We start from the raw sequence: 20811 nt of genomic DNA on the forward strand, positions 1-20811 counted from the left end.
CAGGATACCTCCTGCGTTGTTTGCAATGATGTTGGTTCTCAGGGCAGGCAAAGCAGGGGAGCCATCTGAATCTGGGTCTTCCTCACAAACCTGACTGCTCACAGTTCTTGGGCAACAAGACATACACTGGGCAATGGTGATCTGGTTCCACACTTTTGGGCAGAATGGGAAGCAAAACAGGGTTGGAATAGACACACAGGACCCTCATGTTCTAACCATCTGCTGTAGGCAGTTGCGTAATTTCAAAATGATTTGGAGAAGTGATACTGCGTGTCAAAAGAAGAGAATATTATGAGACTAGTATGTCAATGTTAATGTGGTACCATTTATTAAAATGTAAGGGACTTGGAAAAGAGGTGCTATATTTCTGTATTAAAATACATTTCAATGCTGCTCATGATTGACCACAGAACATTCAACAATTTGTGTGATAATTTGAATGTGGAGACTAGTAAAATATTTGAATCTAGCCTCCCCAGGCAGGAGAGTATACCTGAAATTCAGACCTGCACTCAGAAGATAGCATAACAGAGACAGATGCCATGACTTTTTTCTTTGATTTTTACTTAATTCTTAAGTTTTGCTTAATTTCTTCCTCAGTTTATGATTAAATACTTGTAGCACTGCATTGAGGGCAAAGCACTACAATGGGACTAGGAGATCCTGTTTGTGTTCCTGGATTTGCCTTTCTCAGAGGCTGAATGATCATAAATGATCCCATTGCTCTGTGTTTCTTTTTTCTTACCTGCAAAATTGGATGCTTGGCAAGATGCCTTCTCTGAAGTGTGAGGAGATTTAGTAATCAAATTAGCCAAGTAACCTGCCAAAACTATAACCGGTAGTGACAAAATGTGAGTTGGCAAAATCCTTTTTTTCCCAATACTTTATCCTCTTGCTATTCTTAGAAGTGTAATTGTAATGTGAGACCAAAGGGAGATCATCTGAGTAACACAGCTTGCTGTGGGTGAGATGTGTGTCTGAAAAGTTTAACAGGGCAGCCTAACCCAGTACAGTCCCTCTGGGAGAATAGCTCTCTGTAGAAGGCAGTATTCCCAATTTAATAGTTCACCTCCTGGAATTACCTCTTCTGCTTGGCTGGAAAAATACAGCTGTTAGTTGTGTTCAACTGCGTTGTGATTTGTTCTTAATGTGTTAGGAAGACTGAGCTGGTTGAGTAAAGAATCTTTCCCAAATTCCCTTCTTTGAGGTCTCCTTTTCACTCTCCCTAGGTAATTCAGCTCAAAAGTACTGATCAAACTAGGCTCTATAATGGCAAAAACTGGGCTTCATGACTCAGTCCCTCTTCCAGTTGTATGTTTCTGACTGCAGAAAGAGTGCCACAGGTAACAGGAATCATTTTCACTCTCCCACTTTACATGCCCTTTCCAACACTTTGGAAAAGAATTGCTCTGTTGACTCATGGCCAGTCAATGAACCTCAGCAGGTGTCTCCATCTTGTAAAATATGCTTGATCTTCCTGTGTGCATAAGACTCCATTTATCTGATCCATACCATATCCTTGTGCTCGCTTGGCATAGCAAACCAGATGTTTCAATCAATGAGTTTGTTCACTGTGGTGGCATTTGTGAATTCACTTTGAATTCTGAGTCCACTTTGAATTTTGGTGGGACCTCCATTTTGTCACCATCCCTGAAGGGAATTAAAAGGCATGTGAATGTGGTGTTCGGGAACATGGTTTAGTGGTGGACTCAGCAGCACTAGGTTAGGAGCTGCACTCGATGACCATAAGGGTCTTTTCCAAACAAAATTATTCTATGATTGTAATTTTTGGCACAGAATCACAGAATAGAAATGGTTTGAGTTGGAAGGGACTTTTGAAGATCAGCTAGTCCAAACTCTCTGGCATGGGTGGGCTTGTTAACTTTACATTTGTGTATAGTGCTTTGAAGCATCCTTGAATAGCACTATTATCTTGCCTTCATGTCAACACTTCCAGCAATTAAGTTATTACTTTATCAGTTTTAACATCTTAACCTAGAACAAAGATGTGCATTGCATAATGTTAGTACCTCAAGGAGATTACAGCACGAATTGTTGTGCAGTCCCATGTTTGTTGTGAGATGTGTCCCATCTGTCTATGCTGCTGCTCCCATGGAGTTCTTCCACATAGCTTTTGGACCTGCCATTGTTAGTGCAATTTGGTTCTTCTCCCTGAAAAATGACCATTTCCCTGGCAGTAGTAATCTAGGTTTATTCCACAGATGGATGTCTTCTTTCAAGCAGCAAATGAAAAAGATTTGATGGTATTAATGGTCATTAGCTGAGATGGAAGGAGCTTCTGGGAAAAGGGAGAGTTTCTTCCAAGGAATATCCAAAGAGCCATGTTGGGCTGAGATGGAGAGTTCTAATCTTACCTGTTTGGAACCACTTAAATTTTTATCTGTTTCTGCTGAACTACAGACATCCTCCATTGCAGCCCGTGTGAACTGAGTCCACAAGTGCCCTCTTCCTGATTCTCTCTCTTTTCTTTTCTCTATGGGCCCCTTCTTTATTTCTTTTTCCTGTAGGCTCCTACCTACCCTCCATTCATGTACTGCAGTCTAAAATGATCTGATTTCTTCATAAGACTCCTCAGAATAAGCTCTTTTCCCCTTATATCCATGAAAGCAGAGTTTGGTTCCTATATAAAACGTTTTTCCCAGCTATCCTCAATAGAGTGGTTTCAGGGTTCTGCATACACTCGGAGACCACCACCATGTTGGTCTTCTTCAGTGGGGCTTGCTATCATCCATGTCCTTCTCTTTTCACATTCTACACACATTAGTGCAAGTGAAACAGCAGGTGGGGAATTTTAATCATTGCCAAGCAGAAATGAGTATCTTAAGTACTAAACACTCTGCTCCCACAGACAGTTGACAACCATAGAGGAATTTCATCGATACATGCTTGCATTCACGCTGGAACCTTGTTTGCCCTATTCTGAATCTGGAGGTGAAGAATGCAAAAGCAGCAGAAGTGCACTTTAGACCATGGAAAGGAGTGTGTTTCACAAAGGACAGCAGCAGAAGGAATGTGCAAATCTCTAAGTGTCAGTTTAGAACGCCATGGCAAACTCAGTGGTTACTTTAAAAGAATACCAGAAATGAGTTGTCTGCTGCACTGACCCTTTAACCACAAGATAAGATTTTTTTTCAGATGGTGTGTAAGAATAGGTTTGAGCCACAGTGCATATTCCTCGACCAGTACCGTAATTTCCCCCTTTTCCCCAACCACGTGTAAATGAAACTTCATAGTCTGCCACGTAAACGTTACCCATTGATGAACCACTGAAAATTTTTCCAGGACCATGCTTTAACAAAGACGCTTTCGAGGGATTCCCTTGATTAGCCAAAAAAAGAAGGGTTCTTATCTAACACTATCTTGTCTAAATATACACAGCCTGTGATGATGAAGTAAAAAAAATTCAAGACCAGGTATAAATACCACTGACAGGATGGTGAAGTTCAGTCGTCTACTTGCTTCTAATAGAAGATTTAACTATTAGAAGTTGAAGCTCTCTGCTCTTAGACCTGCTCTCCCAGAACCGATCTGAGCAGTTTAACTAAACCATCATAAAGGAAATGGCTTTCCAAACCTACAGCTTGTTTGTTCTGTCTGTCATCATGATTTCTTTTGGACATGTTGAAAGTAGATTGAATCTTCTTCAACTTCAGAATGATATAGACAAACTGAAAGCTGATTTTGTAAGTATAGTCTTCTACTGCATTTCTCTTCTCCTGCTGCTTTGCTTTACATGTAGTTCAAACTTGAGCACTGCTTGACATACTCAATTTGTACCAACAGAGGGTAATCATGGAAATAATTTTTTGATCATACCTTTTTTAACAAGAATATGGACAATTTTTTTTTTTGTTTTACTAGGTTCTTTCATTTACCTGGTTCAGTGTTGCAATAGCCATAGTTATTGTAGTAATTTGCATTTATTTTAGGGATGTTCTTTCTTTCACAATAGCTGCTTCTAGCTCAATTCAGCTTTGATTACATGGAATACTTTTTAACAAGAAATCTTAATGCAATTTATGGTGAATATATTGATCTTTATCCAGTTTTGACTAGATGCAATTTACTGACTTTTTACATTTTATGTTAGCAATGTCAATGCCAGATTTAGTACTACTTAGCAATATAAAAAAATTGGAGATGAAGTTTTGCTTTAACAAATGCATTTGCTACTTATTTTAAGTTGTAGCAGTGTGTCACTCAAGGGGGATTTTTACTTCTTTTTCTTTTGCATCCCTCAGTCATTTTACTTCCACATGCGTGACTATGACCTGGCAAGGGAATGTAATCTGGCACAATATTCTTTCTTGTCAAATAGAATTTTGGTAACTTGATAACTGTAATGTTAACTCACCAATCTTTATCTTGGAGGCATTAAAATAGTACATAGCTGAATTCAGCAGTGATTAGTCACAGAGGCAGCAGATCTACAATAGAGTAACTTTTAATTAACAGCTTTTATTTTCAATATATTTTTGTTGTGTTTTTTCACCTCTAAATGCAAGGAAACAACAGTCTGCTCCTATTTTCAGCTCTGACTTTTCTGTTATTTTGTCATAATTTTGTGCAAATGACAATTGACGTTCAGTAGTCAGAGAACCACCCTGAAGTGGTAAAGACTAGTGTGATACTTCAGTGTTTGCAGGAAACTGGCTGTAAAAGTGGCATTATGTCTCAAATTTGTGATTAGCATAGACCAGGCAGAGTCTTACTAGAATGTATATGACTCTGTGGAAGAGACCCTGAGCCATGGTGAGCTTTTTGTACTGACATTAAAACTTTGCTCCATAGCAGGTGCTGCCCACCTTTCAGAAGTAGAAAAAATCAGTTTGGTGGTGTGCTCGGCATGGGGAGCCAATCAGCCTACGGGGCTCCTGTCAGACTGCAAGTTTTCTCTTTGCACTCACTGTGTTTAAATTACTGAGCAGACAAAAGAAGGAAATAGTCAGTGTTGTATACAAAAAGGAAAAAAAAAGACACACAGAAGAGGAAATGATGCAGTTTGTCTTTCCTTGGTAGGAGAGTTGTATTGCTCTTTTTTTCCTAGATCCTGTTGCCGACATCTGATGGTTAAACTCCATCCCTGTGAGCCTCTCAGTAGCCCACTAATCTTGCATATACCCATACCTGACTGTGAGCCACTGGGATATTCTCCAGTTTTGCAAATTGTTGTTTCATACTAAAAACAGCTCATTCTTGTTCCATATGAGATTTTACTGAGACTGTATGAATTTAGGGTCACAGATTACAAAATGCTGGATTTTGATTTACCAGAAAACATACCGAGATCAGACCTAATGATTTTCTAGCCAGTTGCTGTGCTTATGAACTTTTAGTTTCATCTGTCAGTAGCAAAACTTATAGGGAGCATTTAGGAAAATAGATGAGCCAGGCATCTCTATTCAGATTAGTTGTAGCAGGAGAAGACATTGAAATGAGGACTAATTCCATTTCTGATACCAGGCAGCCAAGCAATGGGACTTGGTGGTTAGAGAAGTGAAAGCATTGGGAAAGCATTGGGATTGCCAGATGGGCAAAAATCTGAATTTTGATGCTCATTTGAATAAACAACACAAATTTGCCTTGTGATAAATATTGTTTATGTAATAAATATGTTTGTTCTGTTTTGCAGAACTCTAGTCATTCTGATGTAGCTGACGGCGGACCTATTTTTACAGAGAGGCTGTCAAGCTGGACAGAGGTGAGTCAAAACCAGATATGATGAAGCATCTCAGGCACAAAGCAGCTCCCAGAACCTGCGTAATTAGCTGCAGTAGAATGAACATGAGCAGAGTTCTCTTTGGTAGCTTGGAAATGAGACAAAAATCCCCATAAAAAGCTTTTGAATTGACCCAGAGGTACAGTCAAGCCCAGGAGCTGAGTTACAACATCTTTATCATCTTGTCTCAGGCTGCAGAGAACCCCTGTATGTTGTGTTTTATCTTCCTTCCTTCCTTCCCCTGCTGATGGGCACTCACAGACCTTTCTTTTTGATCGTATTTTCAACAGAGAAATGAAAAGAGGATCATCCTGAGTCAGATTATTTCCATGTACTTGAAAATGCTTGAAAGCACTGACAAGTCAAAGGACCATGTCAGGAACATAGCTGATGAGCTCTATACTCTGAAAGCAAACCTTTCTGATGGCTCAAAGAAGATAGAAGATCTCAAGGACCTGACAAATCTTCAGGTAAGGCTCTTCATTTGCCTCCAAAACTTGTGGCATTATATTTTCCACTTGTGATTTGAGGGTGATTTAAGCTAATAACACTTCAGTAACCTATATGGTAATCCCTGTGTAGTTCAGTTCATGCTGAAAAAACAAGTATTTCCAGCTGCAGGGGCTGCTGCAGGTCTACAGTGTGGGGTAGTGCTGAGTCTTGCTGCAATGGCACAGTCTGGCACAGAGGTGCTGGCAGCACTGTCACACCAGAGCTGCCACTGATACAGCCCTTTGTGGCATAGAAATTGGCTGGGAAAGTTGTGCCTGGCTGTGGAATGCTCTGTGGCTCTGGGAGCACTTGGCTCACGGTGCTTGTGCCAGTGGCACAAACCACCGACCTCCTCAGAGGTCTGCAGACAATGCCCCAGTGCAGTCAGCTGCTTTTAATGCAGGCTAGCCCTGTTTCACAGAGCGGGGCTGGGCTGGGGCAGGCTGCAAAGCAGCACAGAAAGTGGAAAACAAAGATCTGAGACATAGCGGCCCTTTGCTATGGGAATTAGGTAGCAGGAAATTGAAAATTGCAGATGTCCTTCTGTTTTATACTGGTAGTAGGGTAATCCCTGTGTTGTGTTCAGTAAACAATTATAGCTCTTGCCATGACTTTTGCTCCATTTGTTTCTTGCTTATTACAGATGAGTGACTTGAAAGTTCAGCGCAAGGCTGTAAATGAGCTGTTCAGCGTCTTACAAAAACTGGGGGATACCTCAAGTTCTCACAAAAGAAAAAGAAGCCAGTTTCAGAGGCTGTGCAAATGCTAATGTTGTCTAAGGATCTTCTGTACTGAGCTACTGTGCAAATCTTGTTGGGACAAGATTTTTTATTTCAATATTTCTCTTGATTTTTTATAAATTTATTTATTAATATTTAAGTGTCTTAAGTAATTATTTATGAAGAAATAATAATCAAAGTATTTATACTCCCTAATATTATATATGAAATGACTTTGTCTTAAAATCCTGTCTATTTGTTTTATGTTATTGACCTGAAAACAGAGAGTGAGGCAGTGTTTGCCCAGTTTCCATATGGAAATCTTGAAATTACATTATAATGGTACCCAGCTTTCCATCTGGTGCTGTCTTGAGAGAGGGATGTTATGAGATTAGTCTTATTTATTTGGCATGGAGACACAAGCACCAGTATGGGGAAGTTACTCTGTCCAGGAAAAACATATTTATGTCTGCCTATTACTAAACATATCTAAATCCAAATCAAGCAAGTAGGCATGCTCAAAGTAAATGTTGAAGAAAATCTCTGAACTAGAGGACTAATGGTTAATTGCTGGTTACTATTATTAATATTATTATTACTAATATTATTATTGTTATTATGCACTGAAGTTACCAGGAGGGCAGTCTATTTAATATCTCAGGAGAATGTGACTAACTCTATTACACTGACTTAACTTAAACTCTCAGATTTTAAAAATTTCTGTTGTTTTTTTTTTTTTGTACTGAACCAGTCAAATGTGTCTGTTGTAATTTAATTTATTTGGAGGTAATAGTATGGAAGTTTTATCTCAAGGACTATATTTTTGCACTGGAATATTATTAAAAACTTTCGATTTTTCAACAGAGATTTTTTGAAATTTGAATTTTAAATAAATAGATAAATTTTAAAAGTGTGTTTTCATGTTTATTCGCCATCATTTATGTGAAAAATAAAACTCTAATTTTATTCTACATTTTCACAAAGATAGGTCCTGCCCAGGCATATAAAACATATTTTGTTTCCTCCATATTTTTAAAGAAATATGGTTGAAGAATCTAAAATTCTCAAGTTTTTCTTGTATCTGTTTGAGAAAACATAATTTTGCTTGTGGGAAGGCAGTTACCATTTGAAATTTGTTGTTACTCTCATCTAAGAGAAAAAACACACTCAAATTTCTCTGCATGTCAAAGTGATGGAGCCCAGACTGAGCTCAGGCCATCTCCTGGGCTCTCTGCAGGTGCTGTAAGCTGGAGGCCTGGGGCAGCTCCGGCAGGTCTCACAGATTTCTGAATTCCCTGGTCCTCAGGGCTCTACCATGCAAATTTTCTGGGGGTAGACTGGCTGAACTGACTGGGAATGAGGCAGATTTTTTTTTGCATTCCTGCATAAGCATAAGACTTCTGACTACTCCCTGAGTAACGAGCAAATCCATAAAATCCATAAATAGCACCACATCACACCCGAAGTTTGTTTGCAGTAAGTCCTACGAGTTCAGCTGTACTTGCTGCATCCATTCCGACTCCCATGGGCTCAGCTGCCTCCCACTGTTCAAGATACCTTCATTCATATCCACCTTTGACAGCCATGACAAGTGACTGTGATCCTGGAGACTCCAACTGATTTTGAAGGAAACAGCTGTTCTTGTTTATATTCATCACAGACATGCATATGCATGGCAGATGTGAGTGAAATTTCTCCTGCAGGATTTCTCCAGTTCCAGGACTAAGCATGAGAAGCCTCAGAAAGCATTTAACATAGACAGTGTGTCCTCCCACGCTCATGCTCTTTCATGAGGTACTAAAGGAGAATAACTCTCCTTTGGGGATACACAGCCAGGTGCAGCGAGTTCTACTGAAAACAAAACAAAACAAAACAAAACAAATCCAAAACCAAAGTAGAAGGAAAATGAAACAGAAACTGAAGAAAAGGAAGAAGAGAGAAAGAGAAGAGAAGAGAAGAGAAGAGAAGAGAAGAGAAGAGAAGAGAAGAGAAGAGAAGAGAAGAGAAGAGAAGAGAAGAGAAGAGAAGAGAAGAGAAGAGAAGAGAAGAGAAGGAAACATGAAAAACCTAACAGGTAACAGAAGGGTTAAAGTTTCATTAGTAATTGGCAGGGAGATGGTGTGTTTCCCCACTACTCCTGAGTGAATTAATACTCTATTTCTTGAATTTGAAGCCAAGACTGCTTAGAAACTACTTTATTAGACTGTAAACTGAAAATCTACAGTCCTTCTACACCCTGCTGTATGGTTCCATGGTAACAAAATTAAGACAATTGCATCCAAAAGAAACAACTTTTCCCAATCCAACCTGCTTTAGCTGTGTGTGTCCAACACTCTGCTCTGCTGTCCCCTGCATTCCTGAAGTTATCACATTACATTTTACTCAAAATATCAAGAGTTTTGTGGGGAGGTTTTTTGCTCAGTCACACAATTTCCTGTGTTTTTCTCATCCTACTGTGGGGTAGCAGAGAAGTGGTGAAGGAATGAGCAGTGCAGAGATGGAGTGGCAGCTGTCACTGCTGACAAAATGTGTTTGTATGTTCTCATTTCAGTAGTTTGATGATTTGGTTTTTTGTTTGTTTGTTTAATTGATTAGTTGGTTTTTTTTTTCTTCTTTTTTTTTTTTTCCTCCAAAGTATCCTTATTTCCTGGAATATTTCAGGAAACTGGAATTTTTTAAAGCATCTTGAAACCTCTCATGTTAAACATGTCACAGACATTGTAGAGATTCAGAGGAGCTGCCACAGTTATCTATCCATTTAAAGAAATCTAAACAATAAGTTTATCATATTGACCTGACTTTTCCCTGCCCAGTGTAAGTCTGTGCAATTTCTACAGGGTGCTTAACATGAACTGCTGAACATTCCTCACTTTGTTCTGTTACTGTGATATAGTGTTAGAGAAGAATATTATAAAAATCAGCCTCTACAAAGCCATTTTTTCCCATCCCATCCCATCCCATCCCATCCCATCCCATCCCATCCCATCCCATCCCATCCCATCCCATCCCATCCCATCCCATCCCATCCCATCCCATCCCATCCCACCCCATCCCATGCCTTTTTTGTATGGTATATAATTGTATACTATACAAATTAGGTGAATCACTTTTAACATGAAAACCTGTTATCTCTTCTCTGACATTCACTGGAGTCCTGGATCTCCTTTTCTATGTCATTCCTCACAACATCCAAGTGAGGAGGGCACTTCCAGCTAAGCTAAATGTTAGGGTGAAATGAATTTTAATGGCTACCATAGATATTTCCAGAGAAATACACAGCAGAAGCTCTGAACATTTTTGACTGAAGGTCAGTGCAATTTCTTCCACATACAGGATCTGAGAGTGTTAATACATATGCATGCTTGGGTGTGAAAAGATATAATCTACTACTTAGTAGTTAAAATTAGAAAGAGAAAAAGTCAAAAGGAAAGACAATTGTCTGAAGAATCTCACTTTGTTTTATTCATCACTTCCGTAGCACATTAATTCTGTCCTTACACACTATTCCTGCATACTACTAGCCCTGATTTTAATCTGCCATTTTATCACCTTGTCACTCTGAATTTTGCAGTCCTTCAACAGTTTTCTGGATCTAGACCTCCAATCTGTGTCCTGCATAACTTAGTACATCAGCAAACTTAGTTATGAATATTGCTAGCTTACTATGTCACCAAACTTAATTGCGAATATGAATGATGAAGTTAACAAGAATAACCTAGTACATCAGCAAGCCTAATTCTCAACTCCTATTTCTCCAACTGCTGGTGGCTACATTTTAAATCATGGTATTATTAAGGTTGGAAAAAAAATGACCTCTAAGGCCATAGAGTCCAGCTGTTAATGCACCAACTATGTGTTCACCCCTAAACCGTGTCCCCAGGTGTCACATCCACATGCCTTTGGAACACTTACAGAGGTGGTGATCCCAGCACTTCCCTGTGCAGCCTATTCCAGTGCATGATCAATGGCACAGGCTCCAAGCAAGCCTTCTCATGGCTGAACCCACTTAACTGCAAAAACAATTCACTGATTCCTGCTCCTTTTTTCTTACATTCTAACCACTTGCATTTTTATATAAGGAGTTTCTTGTCATGTAATAGCTCAGCTTTGGTAGCTTTACATTGAGACTCATCAGGGATTCTTTTGAAGCTCAAAGACATGGTTGTATTTTGTCTCCCCCTTGTCTGTATTCCCTGACTCTTCACTAAACTCTACTATAAACAATAAGTGTGGTATATCATGTCACAAATGTCACAATACTGATTATTTCCTTTTGTACCACATTTATCCACGGGCCCACTCTGTCTTGGTACTCTGCAGTAAGGATGTCAGTTTTACTGGTTTGCAGTTTTCAGCAATTCCTTTGAGGTCTTTTGGAAAATTAATATCAAAGAAGCATGCCTGGTGTAGGGGCAGACTCAAGAGTGGGTTGGATCCTGCACACCCCAAAATCTATAGTTCAGCTGTTTTACCCTTGAGTCCTGTAGGACTCCCAGGTGAGGGATGTCTGCTCAGATCTGTTCTTGCCATTATCTTCCTCCACTAATCTAGGAGTGACCATGGGATTTTTTTTTTTTTTTGTAAGTGGGAAGTAGAAAGAATAAAAAAGTCTAAAAAGGTCTGGAGGTGCAAAAAATCCAAACTTGTCAGACAGGTGTGGGATTTTCAGCCCAAAAGTAGCTAATCATACAAAACCTCTCACATCTTTGTTATCTTGTGTGGGCAGAGTGATAACAACAACTTCTGCAATACATGGGATATATGTAGGCTGCTGAAGTAGGTGAGGATGTCACCTACTTGAGGAGGCACAATGGCCTTGCAACAGCAAAAATGTTATTTCTGGATGTCTCATCTAGCTGTTGGCCCTCATGTAAGATAGCAAAATAAGGCCATCTGTCTTCCAGCTTCCTCTTTCATTCTTTTATTTCCACAGTTCCCTCTCACAGTGAGCAGAGACTTCCTGCAAGCAATAAAGAAGGTGTACGCAAAAAATCTACCTGCAGAAAAGAGTCGTTCCTTGATAAATGGCAAAACCAGCTGTGGCTGTATGGTGGCCACCTTATCCAGAGGGGAACAAGAATTGAAGAGGGCTCCATTCCCCATCTTACAAAGTGGGGAGGAACCTCCTGCACCACTCCATGCTCACTGCTCTCACAGGCAAACATCATTTGTGAGATTCTCCCCTATGTCACTGGTCAAAGATGACCTTCACCTTATAAAACAGAAAGCAAACCAGTCAGGTAAGTTTGGTCTCTAAATCAACCCTGGGTTGTGAGCTTAACAAATGACACAGTATTTCTTCACAGATTGGATCAATGTTATCAAAAAGATGCAATAAAATATATCTCTGTGCATAAACATTTCTGCAGAAAAGTATTCTTGAAAAATGTGTCATCATTGACAATGAGCCCAAAGACAATGACACCGAAGGAAAGTAATTTCACAATTGATGATTAAATTTTATCCTAAGGCTGTTAATGTCACCAGAGGTAAGGAAATTCCCCCTGAGGGTCACCCTTCTGATAAGTTCCTGAAGGACAAACATGTTGCTAACTGGCAACTGTCCCTCTGGGGCATGCACAACTGTCCTCATTCCACTTTCATGTCTTTCTGCATTAGCATCTGGTGTCCTCCTCCACAGATTTCTGGCTGCATCCTTAAAAACTGAAGACATCAATGATTTATGGTCTTATAAGGACAAATTTAGACATCACTCTTCCACTGCATCTTTAGAAGGACTATTAAACAGAAACACTATGCAAATGATGTTGCTCTAGCAATTAAAATTTATCCTCAGGAATTTATAAGATATTTTTTCCCCACTCGAGCTACATGATTATACTATTTCAAGGAACCATGATGATAAATTGAGTTTGAAATACTTACCTACATTGAAAATTTGGCTATCAGGATAAACAAATGCTTGAGAACTCCCTCTTACTCAACTTATTGCAATAACCATGTACAGTTCTTTACTGTCTCTAGAGAAAAGCCAGTGGTGTGCTGCTCACTTGTGGTATATAATTCCTTGGGCAGTTGGTGCTGCTTGAGGTTTTTGATTCAGGTGGATTGATATAAAAATTCATAAAAGTCAATGGAAAGATTCCTTTTGGTTTTAAAGTGATTGGAATTGGGAAACTGGATTCTGGATACCAATATAAGGTGGTGTTTTTTCTTAAAACCCCTCTCATGACTAGAGTGGGATGCCCAAACAAATGACTCTAAAAGATGAAAAAGTATAGAAGAGGTTGATAGTTTAAAATAGATCCTGCCTTTTGATGAATTTGTATCCAAGCCAATCAGCAATATTCACATTATTTGCTGAGACTATTCCTATTTTCCCTAAATGGTCTCAAAATTCCTCACATTTGGACCTGGAATATACAGTCTTGAGAATTAAGAAGAAGGTGAGTGGCTTGACATCATCAGAAACCCACAGCACAACACGGGCTCTATTTAATTTGGATAGTCTTTTGGTTCCTGAATCAAGCTTCTCTTTTGGCCACTCCAGATACTCAGGCAACACCTTTTACTCAACGATGGAAAGATATTATTACTCACTGTCAAACTAAACTGTTTTGGTTTTGATTACAAATAAATATGCTAAAGTCCTTTCCCTTACTTAGGACAGTAGAAAAATGTTTGGAATACAGCAGCTGCGAATTTATGGAATGGCCATAATTCATTGATAAATGACATGATTATCAAGTTACATAAAATACCATAAAGTTATTAATTTAAAATGCATACATTACCCTTCAGAGATTCCTAGGAAATACTTTAAATGCTGTCAACCATGCTATGTCATTCACGTGCTTGTTCTCTTAGTTTGTTCATTAACAGAGCAGTTTAATAATGATTATCTGTGAACAAACAAATTGTTATGATTTTTCACCTGCCACAAGCAGTGAGACCAAAAGTCCAGCTGGTGAAATTCACATTCCCTACCTAGTAACTTGTTTTTTTTCCATGGACTTTGCAAAAATCATTTGCTTCTTAGATGGTGAAAAATTTGTTGTGGTTTTCAGATGGTGTTTATCACAAGTGGCTAGTGACATGGATATAAGTGGAAAAAACTATTCATTTTAAAACCTTGAGTTGGTCTTAGTAAGCTAGCTCTTCATTTCAGAAAGTTCTTATGAATTCTAAAATTATGCGTAAACCAACCACACAAATGCGACATGAACACACTGTAGGAGAAAGAATGGCAATTAAAAAAAGGAAATTTTCATGCATTTGTGCCTGAATCGAAAATAAGCTAAACAGAGATGGGCAAAATAAATATCTTGCAATCTGTGCAGAGAAAAACAAAGTCTCAGGTGAAAAGTAGTAGTACTACTTCTGCTAGGTAGTTTCTGTTCAGTGACAGAATTTGTTTCTCAACAAGCCTTTCACCTGACAAACAAAACAAACCCCGAACTTAAATCTGCACATTTGACAGAAATGGTGTTTGACTGCCTGTGGAACCCACTTACTGAAAGCTCTGTCCCAAACCAAAGGTGCTCTTTGAGGGCATGAGAAGCACTGTCTGCCCTGACTGACTAAAGCTAAGGAATAGCTGTGCTGCTTCCACAATTTTTAATAGCCCTAGGCACCCTTTTAATCCATAGAGCACACATTTAGCATACTTTTTACTTCGTTAGATCATGTACAACATCAATTTATAGGTTTGCAATTTTGCTAGGCAATTTTCTACTCCAAAGGGGATTTTCTGATAAACTTTCTGAAATGGTGAGAAGATGACTGACAATACAGAAGCAGAACTTTAGAGAGGACACATTTAATACTGGATAGACTTCTTTTTGTTTTATTTGTCAGGATGATCTGTCATTTCCAGGACCTGCTTATGTGCATTTTTCTGAGGGGTATTCCTGAAAGCACAAAACAGTGATGTGGCAGGGATCTTGGGAAATACTAAGTTAGGATCTCAGACTGAGTCAGCACTTCCCTCTGGGCTGAATAGGAAACACATCTGCCCTGACCCTCTTCCCACATGGATAGTTCTGCTCCTCCTGGTGCCCGTGTTTCCTTGTGTCTTCTCTAATCTTAAATTCAGAGTATACAATCTACAGCTGAGCATTTTCTCAGTGATTCATACAGGTAAATGAACAAGGTTTTGGACTTAACCTTCTTCCTCAGCCCCTGTTTCTGGTTCAAATTTCCATTGCTTTGCTATGTTTTCCTTCTAACCAGTCACTTTTCTCTCTGGTCACCTGTGGTTCATTTTCTCCCACTCCCAGGAAAATTCCCTGATTTTTTTTTTACACCCTGCTTGGCTCTTCCCAGAGCCCAGCCTTCCTGAATCTATGAATAGGGTCAAAACTCATCCTTTCTATGGATCTCTTTTCAGGGTTTACCTCTTCCCATGCGATGTGACCCAGATGATGCTGGTTGAACACAGGAATCTCTGTCAGACGAATGTATGTGTGTTTGTATTTATACAAACATGAATACATATTAATACCTGTCTATATTCAGAGAAGTCCAAGCCACCATTTCTCCACCTTCAGCCCCCCAATACCTTAAGAGAACATCATCCAGCCACATACTTTAGCCATTTCCAAAAATAATTGTTTGACTTTATTATCATTCTTCTAAACTTCTCTCTTTTCTTTATTCTTTTTTATCAAAGCTAGTTGCACCCTGGGTTTATGAAATTTATTAGCACCTTGTGAGCTCCTATCAAATATTAGCAGCTAATTCAGTTGAGCTGATATTGTAATGCTCTGTCCCTATCATCTTTTGTGGTTTATTTGGAGAGACTCTTACGAACATAAGAAATAATGAGTCTATCATTAAGTGTGGGAGTTTCACTTCTTGTCCGGCAACTTCTTACCTGTAGCTAATTGGTTCAGAGGAAAGTCTGTGGGTTTTGTTCCTTTTTACTGTTATTGTTTTCTTTCTGGTAGTTATTCTCAGTTTGTCTGCATTTGAGCTAGAAAAAAACCTCCTGTACAGTGCCTCTTCAGCCACAAGAGTATGCAAAGGCATGTATAACAAATTTAGCATCAAAGCAGATTCTGCTCTCCTGACATATCAGAATAGCACTGTCACTGTTTTACACCTCCAAGGAGTGAAAGGGGATAGATGGTCTTGAGTTTAAAAATATCTGACTGAGGGTTAGCTCAAGAAGAAAGATTAATTTCTTTTTCACTGTCATCCTACTTTGCCACCCCAAAGTACTGGCACAGAAAATTTTATCTTACTGAGAGGTGCATACACTCATGTAACTTGCCCCAAACCTAACCATTCTGCAACAAGATTTATTCATTTATACTTAGCAGCTGGACTACACACTTGAGTTAAACTAATAAACAAAATTGTTGAAAAGAAAATACTAGCTTTCATGTGCTTGAGAAGGCTGTAGTGAGGGGAAGGACTGCAACAAAATTCAGGAGAAAAGGTTCCAGGCAGTACCACCATCTGATAGCCTATTTTTGTATCACCACATCTGTCTCAGAGTGCCAGAGGGAAGCCAAATTTTCTTTCCTGCAGTTGCAGAATTATAAGAATTACTAAGCTGTGTGGGATGAAATTCACCTCTGGGCTGAATGGCAAAGCACTTGCCAGGAACACCTCATGCAGTTCAGCTCCAGCCCCCGCCTGCCATCTGCTTGCACAGCTGGCTAAACCAACAGAAAACCAAACCATAGGCCTTGTAAAATGGAGGGTAACTGCTGCACAGCTCCCAGCAAGCAGGGCTCAAAGCAGCCCTGGATTCTCTGCATGTGTCTAATACATAGCATTACATACCTGCTCTCGCTGGACCCCTTGCAAGCAGAGATGGTCTAGCCAACTGCATAAATTTTAGGGTGAACAAACCTTTATTAAGAAAAGGAATGAATCCTACTGTGATCTTACTCAGCTGTGGTCAAAGCTAAGCAGTGAGCACAGCTTGCAGCAAAGGAACAAAGACTTCAAATGCAACACATTAAAGTATCACTGGAACAATCTCACTTGAGTGTTCTTTGGTGCAGCTGTTAGTAGAAAAAAAGGCACTATATTAGTCACACTGCCATTAATCAAGTCGTCTGGCTGACTCATAGCAGCAAAGTGATAATAGAGTAGTTCAAAATATGGACAACAAAATACAGTTTATGGCTACTTTTCCACAATAGTAAAGAAAACAGAGAAAGAAGTGGCTATTGTCAAGTCAAGGGTGGTTATTAGTATTACAAGGACATAGAGAGAAGTTGCATCACCTAATAATTGATAACGCTTTACAAGAAAAAAATCATGTCTCATATCCTTCAAAACTCAGATTTTAAAACAATGCATTAAAATATCAACCCTTTCAATGAAAAATTGCTCAGAGATATCCGTATTGCAGACGCAGGAAGGCAGGGCAATCAAGCGTCATGGAAAGGGCTTACTCACCTAAAGAATGAGAAGGCAGGTGTAGCTGGAGATAAATGAGTTTAGGTTTACAGTGTCTGTGAAACACTGTAAACAGCTCCTCAAGCCTTCCTCTCCTAGTTCCGCCAGTTTTCCAAGGCAGATAACATTTTTCTGTATGTGAAAACCTACACTCACTGATTTAGCCATGTTTGATATCTTCCACTAATACAGCAATTCAGTGGGTAATTTCATTAATTCTGTTTTTTCTAGGCTTCTTTACTCAGTTGCCAGTAGGCTGGAACAGTGATGACATGTGTGACTTAAGGTGGGAATGACTCACATTGACATTTTCAGTAATGGTCCCTGTAGTGCTGGGGATACCATCCCATTGAGCCTATTTGCTGAGCAAACGGGATTCCCAAGAGACAGCAACCTGGACTGCAGTGGCTGTGGAATAATTAAATTACTTTTTGCAGAAGTTTCAAATTTGCTAATTTACATAGCATAAATTCTAAATTTTGTGCCAGAGCTTACCGGGGAAGACTAATTTGCTTTTGTCTAAGGTGGAATTTGGAGTTTCCCAGCTGGAGGTCTGTGTCACAATGTTTCATCGGAGGATGAAAATAAGAAGGGAGCATTTTTCTTACTTTCCTTCATTCCAAGTTGCTTATACATTAGGGTTAGGCATTTATTATTACACTGAAATTCCTCTTGAGACAAACAGTAAGGTAGATATATTAAAGTGAAGGCAACAAGGCTGTGAGACCATAGCTACAACAAGAAGGTTGTAGCTTGGAGTTTGTATTTCATCTGTCCACTTTCCTGCTAATGCAAAACTTGCAGGAAACCAGACCAGATTCACTAAATTAGTTATTTCTGTTGGCTAAAAAATGTCCACTTCTTTTTGGATTCCTGAGGCAAATGGCCTGGCCTCATGTTCTCCACTTTTGGACACAGAACTTCCCAGCTAGTATTTTAGAATTTTGCCTCAGCTCTATGCTCTTCAGAAACATGAGCAGGGTGTGCCATATGAGGCTAACCAATTTTCCCATTGCAGACTCTACAGCTCTGAGAGGGGTGGTTCTGCTGCAAAAAATGTCAAGTGAAACCACAGGCTGCTCCTGAGTCTTGTGTATACAGTAGGCTGTGGGCTTAAAGCCACTCCCAGGCCAGTGCTGACTTCATATTATGAGCACAACTGCCCCAAGTAAGTGTATAACTCTTCATCCAGGGAGTTTCTACCACAAAAGTCAAGAAAATATATATGTACTGGTAGGTCCAGCAGGTCTTACCAATTTGTGTACACAGATTTGTTTCTTCAGCTTTTGACTGAAATAACAGAGTTATTTCACAGAGTTTAGAAGACCAATTTGAAGCAGACGTGTGGTCCTATAAGATTTTTATCCCAAAAATAAAACCAGTATTTACTGATAATTTATACCAAGCCAGAAGATGTGTAGGTGAGTGAGGAACTCTGCCATAGTGCTGGAGACTGAACACCACCAGGTTCTAAAACAGCCTTGATTTTTCACAAAAATTATGTATGGCTATGATACAGTTCAATGTGTGAAGCAGGAGAAAAATGGCCTTGGGATAGAAGACATCTCTACAGCACTCAGAAGGTGAGAGGGAGGGTAAAGAGCCATGCCACTGCATAGAGGTAGGTTTTGGCACAAAGGAGAAAGGAAATCTGCTGAGTGATGCAGTGGGAATGGGAACCTCCTTTATGTGGCACAGAGAGAATACTTAGATTGACATATCTTGAGCCAATATAAACAAGAAGACTGCATTGCTGAAAGCCAGAAAAAGGGTGTTGAAGTAGAACAAGAATGAAAATGACTAGACAATAAACGCCTGACTGTTAATTTTTAAGATTGCAGATTAAAACAGTGTTGTGTTTGGTAGCTGTGGATTTGTATATTCTGTAGAATTTACAAGACTTGGTGACAACTGGGGCCTGACAACTCCTCGACAGTTGACCAAAAGAGATGCCTGACTTGCAGGCCTAAGGAAAGGTTGGTAGCCTGGATCCAGGAGGAAGCAGGATTCTGTTTGACACTACTGAATTGAAGCTGGTGCTGGTCATTCAGAGAAACCACAGGGACAAGTCATGAGAGTGAAGAAGATCCTCAGCCTAAACAGATACAGGTAGGGCAAGAGAAGTGTCAGAAAAATCAAGATATTGACCAAAAATTCCAGTTAACTGTTGAATGAGTTTGGGATACTAACTATGAGTCTGATCAGGGAGAAGTCTGGTAAGACTGAGAACATTTACTCCAGTGGAGTACAAGAAACAAAAGAAATTTTTATCATTTGGGAAGGTGGACGTTTTCAACCCTGTGGTTTTGTATGTGGATAGGATCATCTCTTTCCAGGGTTTTTCATGATGAGCTGAGGCCAGGCTTATACACCCTCACTGAATGTAACTGATATGGCATGAAAAAACATGAAAAGTATGACTAAAGACATATCAGATAAAGAAACTCTAAGAATGGATTAAAAGCATCAGCTGAGGGGAATGAAAATGAAAGCTAAATCAGGAAGGATAAAGTCATTGAATTTCAGAGCAGTGAAATCAGATTTCACACTTGTTAATTCCAGATAAGGGTCAGTCTAAAACTGCACATTTAGCCCAAGGCACAAGGACCCTGCTAGATCTTGGATTGGGTTCTTCTAAATTGTAGCTCTACATGCAAACTGTAGAGCTGTTCTTTCCAATTTAACACCAAATACTAAATTATATTTAGTGGGAGTTTCTGGTGTGGTATAAAAGCATTTTGTGTTTCTTTGAGACTTGGTAAAGTGCCAAGCAAATCACTCGTGCACCAGCCTTCACGAAGTTCTTTTTACATTTCTGTACCAAGTGCTGGAGAAGAGACCACTGAATTCTTCCTATCATCTGTTCTGTGGCCTCCAGCAGCTTTGGGGACCAATGGAGAGCTATCTCCTCTGCTTACAGACCATCCTGCCTTCACTCCTTCAGTAGTGAAGCACCTTCTACTTCACCTGCTGAGGCCAGACCTCCCTGCCATGCTGTCATGTACAGTATGACCTTCAGAGAGTACTCTCACCTAGTTCATGTTCCCCAATGACTTTGTCAGATGTCTCCTCCCTCCTCCCAAATCAAAATAAAAGTCTGCTCTTCAAGTTAGTTATACACTAAGAAGTAACACCTTTGGATGAGGAAAGCAAAGAGCCTGCAGCTGAGGCACACTTTGGGGGGGATCCATCATTGCCCAAGCAGGTTACAGCTTTGAGCAGTTCTTGTCCATTACTATTACTGGAACAAAGCACAGTCAGGAATTTGAAAGTGCATCCAAGAATCTCCTGCTTGCAGAGTCTGATATGAGTCTGGGCTATCCAAACATGCCCATATGTGCATGGATATTCAAATGATGACTTTGTGGATTTAGTCCAACAGCTATACTATATAAGGCTCTTACCATAAAAATCTCTTTGTTGTGTACAGTTTCTGTGACACTGCTGAGAAGAAATCCACTTTCTTGGAAAGCTTTTTCCCCT

The 20811-nt window shown here is 39.6% G+C and overlaps 2 protein-coding genes across 2 annotated transcripts; both read left to right on the forward strand.

The window, feature by feature from the left end:
* The first annotated feature begins 3480 nt into the window (after positions 1-3480).
* IFNG (interferon gamma) lies at positions 3481-7861 on the forward strand. The gene is made up of 4 exons (XM_059847887.1): positions 3481-3704; positions 5654-5722; positions 6031-6210; positions 6876-7861. The coding sequence occupies exons 1-4, from the start codon at positions 3582-3584 to the stop codon at positions 6999-7001; spliced, it is 498 nt and encodes a 165-aa protein (XP_059703870.1). The 5' UTR covers positions 3481-3581; the 3' UTR covers positions 7002-7861.
* A 928-nt stretch (positions 7862-8789) lies between these two features.
* Positions 8790-12156, forward strand: LOC132328171 (uncharacterized). The gene is made up of 2 exons (XM_059847930.1): positions 8790-9025; positions 11885-12156. The coding sequence occupies exons 1-2, from the start codon at positions 8857-8859 to the stop codon at positions 12154-12156; spliced, it is 441 nt and encodes a 146-aa protein (XP_059703913.1). The 5' UTR covers positions 8790-8856.
* The last annotated feature ends 8655 nt before the right edge of the window (positions 12157-20811 follow it).

The sequence above is a fragment of the Haemorhous mexicanus genome, chromosome 5 (assembly GCF_027477595.1).
Source record: "Haemorhous mexicanus isolate bHaeMex1 chromosome 5, bHaeMex1.pri, whole genome shotgun sequence".
Classification (NCBI taxonomy): domain Eukaryota; kingdom Metazoa; phylum Chordata; class Aves; order Passeriformes; family Fringillidae; genus Haemorhous; species Haemorhous mexicanus.

Coding starts and splice junctions, on each gene's coding strand:
- IFNG (XM_059847887.1), top strand. CDS start 3,582: ATGGCTTTCCAAACCTACAGCTTGTTTGTTCTGTCTGTCATCATGATT. Junction 3,705..5,653: donor ACAAACTGAAAGCTGATTTT/GTAAGTATAGTC, acceptor TCTGTTTTGCAG/AACTCTAGTCATTCTGATGT. Junction 5,723..6,030: donor GGCTGTCAAGCTGGACAGAG/GTGAGTCAAAAC, acceptor TATTTTCAACAG/AGAAATGAAAAGAGGATCAT.
- LOC132328171 (XM_059847930.1), top strand. CDS start 8,857: ATGAAACAGAAACTGAAGAAAAGGAAGAAGAGAGAAAGAGAAGAGAAG. Junction 9,026..11,884: donor AAACATGAAAAACCTAACAG/GTAACAGAAGGG, acceptor TTATTTCCACAG/TTCCCTCTCACAGTGAGCAG.